This window comes from Bos mutus, chromosome 26, assembly GCF_027580195.1.
Source record: "Bos mutus isolate GX-2022 chromosome 26, NWIPB_WYAK_1.1, whole genome shotgun sequence".
Classification (NCBI taxonomy): domain Eukaryota; kingdom Metazoa; phylum Chordata; class Mammalia; order Artiodactyla; family Bovidae; genus Bos; species Bos mutus.
This window is the reverse complement of record NC_091642.1, coordinates 34,795,841-34,805,427: the sequence shown is the minus strand read 5'-3', so window position 1 is coordinate 34,805,427 and position 9,587 is coordinate 34,795,841. Positions and strand designations below refer to the sequence as shown.

At 45.0% G+C, this 9,587-nt stretch overlaps 1 protein-coding gene across 50 annotated transcripts in view; it reads right to left on the bottom strand.

Moving 5' to 3' along the window:
- Positions 1–798: 798 nt before the first annotated feature.
- Positions 799–9,587, bottom strand: part of SORBS1 (sorbin and SH3 domain containing 1) — a 234,403-nt gene continuing 225,614 nt past the window's right edge. For all 50 annotated transcript variants that reach the window (XM_070363623.1, XM_070363628.1, XM_070363639.1 and 47 more), the window contains 3 exons: positions 9,513–9,571; positions 5,920–6,032; positions 799–4,138 (listed from right to left, as the gene is read on the bottom strand). In XM_070363623.1, coding sequence (XP_070219724.1) covers positions 4,071–4,138; positions 5,920–6,032; positions 9,513–9,571 — 240 coding nt within the window. In that variant the 3' untranslated portion in view covers positions 799–4,070. The remainder of the gene's footprint in view (positions 4,139–5,919; positions 6,033–9,512; positions 9,572–9,587) is intronic.

Sequence of the window (9,587 nt, the reverse complement as noted above, 5' to 3'; positions counted from 1 at the left end):
AAAGGGGTAGCAGTACAAACGGGTGCTTTGAGCTGAAACTGCAGAAGGAGGGTCAGTGTCAGGGAGGGTGGGAATTTGGGGGTTTCCTGTTATGGGACAGACCATAGTGTTGTAGCAACCTGCACACCGTCCCCTCTCCCCAAACCTGGCCCAGTGAAGACGCCAGGGGTGGCTGGATGTCTAATGCTGCAGCCTCGACACACTTGGTTTGGAAGTGAACAGAAGGATGGACTGCATCTTCACCCAAGTAGCAAGAGAAGACTCAGGGCCAGATTCAACATGTTTCGGAAAACTAAGTGCTGTCTCATTATTGTCTGTCCCCATGTCTTGTGGAGTAAATCTAGATCCATTATACATATGTTATAATGGTCACTTGTGCTTTTAAAGACATGTGCATTACTCTTATAATCAGAACAAAATTTATAAAGAATGGCAAAACGGTCAACATTAATCAATTCAGAGAGTATCATGGAGTTAGCCTCTTGAGAGTAGAATAAGTGTTGTCTTCAGAGGGGGAGTGAAAATGAAAGTTGCTCAGTCGTGTCTGACTCTTTGCAACCCCATGCAGTCCATGGAATTCTCCAGGCCAGAATACTGGAGTGGGTAGCCTTTCTCTTCGCCAGGGGATCTTCCTAACCCAGGGATCAAACCCAGGTCTCCTGCGTTGCAGGCAGATTCTTTCCTGCCTTCGGTGGGGAAGCCAGGTGTGCGTGTGTACCTTTGAAGCAGTGAATATAAGCTTCGTTGGAGAAACTTGAAAGGGAAGGGAAGAAACAATGAATGGTAAGAATATGCATATGCCACACAATTTTGAATGAAGTTTATTAAATAATATGTACAGCCAATGTAGTAATTCAACATCTATTTGTCAAATTGATCCACTGCATAAAGAAAAATAGATGAACAGAAAAATCTGTGTCTGCATGGTACATGCTCTTGGTGTGTAATTTAAATGGCAATACTTTAAATTAATTGGTTATATATAATGTCAGTTATTTTCTTTCAGAATATGATCTTTTTTGTAGTAACTTAGCAATAGGACTTAATACTACTGCAGATAAATAAGACTGCTAAAAAAAAGAAATAAGAAAAAAACACTATAACTGAGAAAAGTTACTTTCTCTCCCAGAAAGAATGATTATTTAAAATTATAACACTTTACAATGGTATTTTTGTGCTAAAAATCTGCAGGTACGTTTTTTTGGAATTCCTTCATTTAAATATGCAAAAAACTTCATGACTTCCTTATTATACCCCCCTCCCCTTCAGTTCAGATTTTTAAAATTATTTTTCTATACAAAGTAGGTACATGGGCTATACAAAGTTAAATATACATATTTACAGTCCCACTTCTTAAGCATGTGATTTTTTTCTCTTACTGATCCCAGAGAGACTGCAAAAGATAAGTAGTGTGGGGCTTGCTTTTACCCAGAAGCATGGCTAATCTATTAAAATGTGTTGCAGGGCATGCCGCCAGTTAGTTACACTTGCGATTAATAAACCTGTATAAATATCTCAGCATAAAAATAGGTATTTTGTATTACTAAATGTGTGAAGACAAAGGAGCAGTTGGAACCCTTTGTTCCTCGTTTTGTCATACGTAGGCAGCTGAAGTTTGATGCAGATTTTAACAGATGAGTTTATTAAAGATGGGCAAACCGGTGAGGCATACCTGGGATTCCCGAGATATACAAAGTCGGGAGGCTGGCGTCATATGCAAATGTGGCTTTACAAATTGGTTTATTTTCTAGCTGTATTTAAAGAGGTGTTCAAAATTAATAAGCTACTTAATAAGCACCCCCTCAAAAAACAGATAAAGTCGTGTTATGGTTTGCATCTAAGAAAGACTAGGAAACACATTAGCCAATATAAGAATTACATTCCAAAACACGTGAAACACTGCTGTGCAAAGTGTATGTGAATATGCACAGGGTCTATATTCAAAGGGGGAGGACAGAAACAGAGCGCCCTTGGATGGTGAGGTGGACCTTCCAAAGCAATGAGTCTTACTTAAGGAATAGCAAGAAGTCCCTTTCTACACAGGGAGCTCATCCACCCTTACCCGCACTCCCCAGCCCCACCCTCCACCATTGGTTCCACAGCCTTTCCCCTTGGAATTAAGGCTCTGTGATCTGTTCTAGTTAAAAACCAATGTTTCTGGGAAGAAGTAACACATTCTTCTCATCTGTCATTTACACTTCAGTGTGAGGGAGTCAGTGGCAGTTGCTTTCCTGAGAGCAGGATTTGAAGGAGAGGGAGTCAGGGTCCTGTGGCTGTCTGAAGGGTGGCCAGCTGATACGAGCTTCTAAGATGAGTAATGGAGACAGAAGCTGAGGCACTGTAGATGAACTTTGCTCACTTGGAAAGATTCCAGACTTTGGGACCTCAGGCCAATTCTGAGCTACCTGCGGAGAGCCAGGAGTCCTGTACACAACCCTATACCTGGAACTGCTTCTCCTGTTTATGACCTCGAATGTGGATTTGTGGGGAGGATCAGAGTTGGAAGACCCTGGAAGCAGGTCTAAATATTTCCAGCCACAAACTACCCTCGGACAAAGGTTCTCCCAGCATCCTAGTTGTTCAAAAGTGAGCTAATGGAGAGAGAAATATGACAATGCTTTCTAGGATCCCTACAGAGAAAATTCATCTCTTCCTCTCACACCCTTCTTAGCACATATCGCAGTCTCTCTTGATTCAGTATTTTTGTGTGTCTGTCTCTCCAATCACCTCTGAGTTCCCAGCAGGCAAGAAAATGGGTCATTTCTATCTTTTTCTCTCCAAGATATGTAACAGAGGTCGATAAACATCCTTGAATTGGATGAAGTTGTGACTGTACACCCCAGGCATCACAGAGGCCTCCCTCCTTGGCTCTGGCCCCTCTACAAAAGACAGGCCTCCTGGAAGAAGTGGAATTACAGCCTCCAATGTAGGGCCACTGCGGCTGCACCTTCTAAAGAGAAGCCTCACAGGGTGTGTTAGGATTCAGAACCCTGGATTCCTACATTCTGAGTGGTCCTTGGGCTCCTCGGGGGAGACATGGTGAAAATGGAGACATGGTGAAACCTTTCTAAGGCCTGGAGCACGCCTTGCTCGTTGGTGGCCCCAGGCATCCAGTATACATCAGTGTGTATTACCTTGAGTCACTGAACACCATCCCTTGTTTTTCTAAGAATAAGCCTATCAACCCCCAACTGTCCCGGCCTAAAACAATCCAGAAAAGCAAGGGTAGAAATGGCATTCTGTAAATGACACTATGCTGCCCTGAAAGTGAATGCTTATACAAGCCAGTGATATGGAACGAGCCATATGGCAGGGGACCTCAAGAGCTACAGGCTTCTCGCCTTAATCACCTGGAAATACAAATGGAACTACCTGCCTGACCACCCTGCTCCGGGGGCAAGCCTTGTGTGCTTTTCTGTCTGAACATCAGGGGTGTCAATGGTAACGCTGCATGCATGCTGAGTGCATGGGGCGCCTACTTTGACTTCTACTTCCCCACCTACCTCGAGTGGGGGACTTGGCCTTGGGTTGTTTGGGGTCTCTACCACTGTTTAGGGATTGCCTCGGTGGCCCCAACTGATCTCTAGCAATGTTAGGGGACCAGGAGGCTCCAGGGCAACTGGGGGAGTCTGTGTGGAGCCTTAGAGGATGGCTGGGGAGCTGCCTGGTGCTCCGAGAGCACGTGCAGGCTAAATGACCCTTTTGAGCCAAAGCTGGTCAAGCCTGAAGCAGCAAGAGGCAGTTCTGGCTTAACTGCTCTCTGGGACCATGCTGCCGGTCAGGTTACCCAAGTTGGGAAGAGGAGGGCAGGGCTGGCGTGGCTCCCAGAAGCAGCTAAGTAAATACCGACTTGCCTCATTCCTTTTTTGCATGGTTCAGCCCTGTCCAATACACGCAGTAAGCTTCGACGGGCTCAGGTTTTAAATACAACACTTCTCTGTCCTCTCTTTTGCTTCTTACTTTATCCACTGCATTAGTTTTCCTACTGACTCAACGTTTAAATAAAGAGACCAATTCATGAATTATGCTTCGTCCTCCAATAAAAATCATCTCTGTGGTTTTCAGTCTTCTTATAGATACAAAGGCTTTACATAGTTGCCTGGGAAAGTACCAAACTGCCTTGTCCTTCTTGAAGTACCTATTAAAAACAAAAAAACACAGACACAATGAGAAGACTGACTCAGAACTGAGTTCAGAGAGAGAGCCCTTGATAACAATCCCAAAGCTTGTAGAAGGGCATATGGTTTCCAAATCACTTTGCCCTATCTTATCTCGTTTAGGCTGCAGAATAGCTGGGTGATAAGCAAGACACTTAACACTCCCATTGTTTTCAGATGAGGAAGCCCAAACTCAGAGAGGCAGACTTTAAACCCAGGTCCTCAGACTCCCAGCCGATGGCTCTTCCAATACTTCTCTTTTATGGAAGAATGAACACAGCTACCCAACACACCAAGGTTAGGGGGTTTAGACTTAGAAACCGGCATTTCTGAAAGTCCTCTGGATATGACCACACAGTGAAAGGAAATTTCTCTCCTAAGCCTGTGCCTAAGCCCCAAATTGACTCCATGTCTTTGCTACCAACCTTGTCCAGGATTCCAGAACATTGAGCTACCACAAAGTCCTTCCTGGACTGTTTCACGTCCAGAATTGCTGGGTCCCTAATCAAGCTCCTTCCCTTGGAATTTTTTTTCAAGTAATCAACTTTTAAAAATTAATTTATTTGATTGCTCCAGGTCTTAGCTGCAGCATGCAGGATCTAGTTCCCTAATCAGGGATCAAACTTGGGCCCCCTACATTGGGAGTGCAGAGTCTTAGAAACTGGACTTTCTCTAAAGCTGGAGGGTGAGGTGGCAGACAGCTGTTGCATCATCATTACTCTCATCAGCAGACAGCATAATTTGATCATTGCATCCTTTCCCCAGTTGGCTTGGATAGGGCTTCAGAATCCTTTGAACACATTTCAAGCAGCCACTACCAGTGGGTTGGAGTTGTTGCACAAACTAAAATATCTAAAAGAATGTGTCAAAGCTGCTGCTGCTGCTGCTGCTAAGTCGCTTCAGTCGTGTCCTACTCTGTGCGACCCCATAGATGGCAGCCCACCAGGCTCCCCCGTCCCTGGGATTCTAAGGCCATCTCAAACAGTTAGCTGAAGCCCCAGGGCAATGGTCAGGGAGGCTGCAGAGAACTGAGATGGTAAAGATTTTGAATCTGTGAAAAGAGGACTATTTCTGTCTTATACGCTGTTTGTTGAAAGAACTTCAGTAAGAAAGTATTATTAAGCATCTACTTTGTTACAGAATCTCAAATTCTGATCTTTCTCTGCTCCTATAAAGGTGACTCCTTTAATTCATCAGGTATTGCTTTGGTTAAAGTTATTAGAAGCCTGGGGTAAATGAGGCCTTCAGACTCTCTACATATATGCTTGCACTTCATGGCGGAAATCTACACGCACATGTTCTTGTGTTGTTCCACAGGAGTTTTAAAAATTAAAATTTCCAAATGTAGGACAGACAGATGCAGAATAGAAACAGAAACAGTGAATTCCCGGGCAGTCTGGTGGTTAGTATTTGGCTCTTTCATTGCTGGGGTCCAGGTTCAAGCCCTGGTCTGGGATCCCACAAGCTAGGCAGTGCTCCCACCACCTCTCCCCCGAAAAATACAAATAGAACTCAATAAATGCAACTGGAAACTGCCCTTCTGTGCAGTCGATGTTGGCATATTTGGTCCTCAGGTTCACAGTTACTATCATCCACATTGGTTTGAGGACAGACCTATACTGGGTGGCCCAGCATTTCAGACGGTGGTATAGGAACTGAGACGGCTCTCCTTCTGTGCAGAGAACGGTGCTCTTTTTGTGACTCATCACTCCAAGTTTTTCCTTCAGTACACAACAGATAAGAAAAGCACAATATCACTTACCAACGAACCACCCATCATCACATTTTTCCATGACATCAACAATATCTCCATCTCGGAGTTCCAATTCATCATCATTCTGTGGTATATAGCTATACAATGCTTGGTAGCTAAATCTGTAAATTAAAAAAAAAATGATTAGTAAGTGACCCAAATGCTGATGGCATTAAATGAGTTTTAAAAACCTGTTTCAGTTAAATCAACATTTGGGTCGTGTTTCCTGCTCATCAGTGGGGAAAAAAGTATTTTAATGGCTCTTTAATAACTTAGCATTGGGGGAGATCCGTTCAACATGTGATAAGTAAATTAAGATTCAGAGGGATGGAGAATCTGAGAAGCAAGTCATGATTGGTGCTTTCATTTAGTTTCATCTGGTTGCTTTAGCCAAGCTTTTTTTTATCTAGATGCTCCCCCTTGAAAGTTAATCAAGTTCTTAACACAAGATAACATGTGTAGATTGTCAAGGATAATCAGAAGTTACTTAGGTCCGGAGACAGACATTATATACGAGTCACATACATTGGAGAGCATGAAGCAATTGTCATGTGTATATATATAATTTTTAAAAGTATAACCCAGTTACCACACTGTTTAGCAATACTACCTTGAGTTTCTTTGCATGCCAACACATGTTTTATTAATTGCTTTGAAATGTGAATGCCATTTTTCTAAAACTCCTGAAGGCATATCTATCCCAGTAATATTTGGGGTTAAAATTTTTATTTACTTGCTAGTTGGCCTAAGGCAATGTATGTAGTCTGTGCTGTTCTGACAGGCTCTAGACAAAGCTGGCAGAGAAGGCAATGGCAACCCACTCCAGTACTCTTGCCTGGAAAATCCCATAGACGGAGGAGCCTGGTAGGCTGCAGTCCATGGGGTCGCTAAGAAACATGACTAAGCGACTTCACTTTCACTTTACACTTTCATGCACTGGAGAAGGAAATGGCAACCCACTCCAGTGTTCTTGCCTGGAGAATCCCAGGGACGGGGGAGCCTGGTGGGCTGCCGTCTATGGGGTCGCAGAGTCGGACACAACTGAAGCGACTTAGCAGCAGCAGCAGCAGCAGACAAAGCTGGACTACTTATGAAATTGATACCTGCTTTGGCAACAAATAAAGCCTTGTTTTCATTTATTCTTTTGACAAATGCTTAAGAAGCACCTACTGGGACTTCTCTGGTGGCTCAGATGGTAAAGAATCCTCCTGCAATGCAGGAGGTGGAAGAGATGTGGGTTCGATCCCCTGTAGGTCAGGAAGTTACCCTGTAGAAGGGAATGGCAACCCATTCCAGTATTCTTGCCTGGAGAATTGCATGGACAGAGGAGCCTGGCGGGTTACGATCCATGGGGTTGCAAAGAGTCGTACACAAGTGAGTGACTATCACACTTTCACTAAAAAACACCTACCAGTTCACAATTCTGTTTACTTGATACTTTGAAACATAACAGTAGCAGGCAAAACTTTCCAAATGAGCCAATCCTCTACCTCTCTCAGTGGATGTCAGTGAATCCCAGGGTGTGGGTGAGAGGGATTAGAAATAAGCGGAATCAGTTTCCAGAAACAAGAGGTTCGTTGTCCTCTGCTAGCAAGCCAAAGGGGCAGTTTAATTTTCCATATTTATCCAGATATCGTGAGACTTTGGCAGATGGATCTGTCTGCCAGAAGTAAGGTCTCTAATGCGGAAGAAGTGGCGCTGATGAACTCCCACTTGGTAACTGAATACTTTTCGGTGTTTCTGTATTTGCCTGCTGTCTCTTGCCCAAACTGGACTCCTGGCGGTGCCTCAGCCCCTTCACTGTTGTGGTGACTTCCTTGCCTGCCTCATCTCTGCGAGGTTAGTCCTGTCACCTGCCTCTCTGCTCTCAACCCAGACGGTGGAAACTGGCTGCACACAGTCCTGTGACCCTGCTGCTTGGGTCCCTAGTGGGCTCTGATTTTGGACGGGCCTCATGCTAACAGGGACACAGTTCTATAGAGTCCTTCCCTCACTTCCTCTGCCAATTCTGGTGCCCAACTCTGAGCAGAACTTTAACTTTCCTCCCCTCCTGCCCCTGTTTCCATGTATAAGGAAGGGTTCCCGCTCCTGGCTGGGCTAAGCTCCCTCCCCTGGGCTGTTTCCTTGACTTACATCTTCTCTCTTACATCTTTGATTCTGTCAACTCCTCCTTTTAAGTGCTTGAGCCTCTGCATCCTGAAAACACCTCCCCTGTCCTGTGCTACTCCCTGACTCTCTAGCCCCCAATCCCCTAGCTCTTTCCACTCAGCATCACACTGACTCATCAACCCTTTTCTAACAAAGCATCTGCCTACACCCAACACTGTCAATGCAGAGATCACCAAAGACTGTTCCAACTTGCCACCTAGAGGACGTTTCTCATTTCTTACCCTCCTCGGCCTCTCTGAGGCAGGAGCACTCCTGACCACACCCTTCTTGCTCTGTTCAGTACCAATGAACACTCCTAAACCCTCATCTGTGTCTCTTGCTGCTCTTTCTCAGTCCCCTTTGCTGGCTGCTACTCTGTGGCCTTAAAGGCTGGTTCCCCAAGGATCCATCCTCAGTTCTCTTCTCCCTTTACCCCTGTCTCCTTGGGGAATCTTCTATACTTCCATGCACAAGGTGCCCAGTCAGTCCAAGCTCAGCCCCTCGCCACTTTTTTGCTGTATTCGTATCTCCAAATTACTATCTTTGTCCTTTGTCTCTGAAATCCACCCTCCATTCTATTGTCCAAGTTATCTCCCCAAAATGAAATCCAATCAGATACGTGTTCCACACATTTTTGGGGGCCATGCTGTGCAGCCTGTGAGATCTTAGTTCCCTGACCAGGGATTGAACTCAGCAACCTGGCAGGAAAGCATCAAGTCCTAACCACTGGACAGCCAGGGAACTCCAAGTATGTCCCTTATTTTAAAATCCTTCATTGGCTCCTGAGTGGACATAGACTAACACCCAAATGTATTTCTATTGCATTCTGGCTTCTACAATCTGGTCCCAACCTGTCCCTTGAACTTCATCTCCATTTCCTCCCTGAACTGCATCCTGTGGCTACAGGGGTCTCTTGGTGTTCTCCAGACACAACACCTACCCTGGGTCTTTGTACATTTGGATTCCTCGGCTAGGAAGACTTTCACCTCTTTGCTCTAACTCTCAAATCCAACTTTCAATGTTTATTCCAAAACCCCATTCCCCTGTGGATGGAGTTTGTGGAGTTTGTGCGTGGAATATAGGAGATACCCGATACTCTCCTTTTTTAATGAATGGATCAACCCTATTCATTCATCTCCAGTCAGGATTAACACTGCTTCCTCTCTATTCTCACAACACTAGGAATGAAACCAGTTAGTCCAGCTCCCCTTTGCCCTGTATGGCAGTTACACTTCCTTACCGCCTCTCCCTTCCCCGTATTCCCCTTTATTCACCCCCCACCTGTTTTCTCATTGGCTGTTGGGAAACAGCCTTACCTAGAAGCCCTCAGAGAAGCTGGGAGTGATGGGTTCATTTCCCCTAAATGGCTGCTCCCACAGCCAATCAACGACCCACTTCCTAAGGCCAACAGACTACGGACAATGCAAGAACCGGGGTTCGCCACATGTACTTACAAATCCTGGGAGGTTTGACTCCTGTCTGGGGCGACTCTTCGCTGCTGGGCTTGAGGTTGCTGAGAAATGATTAAA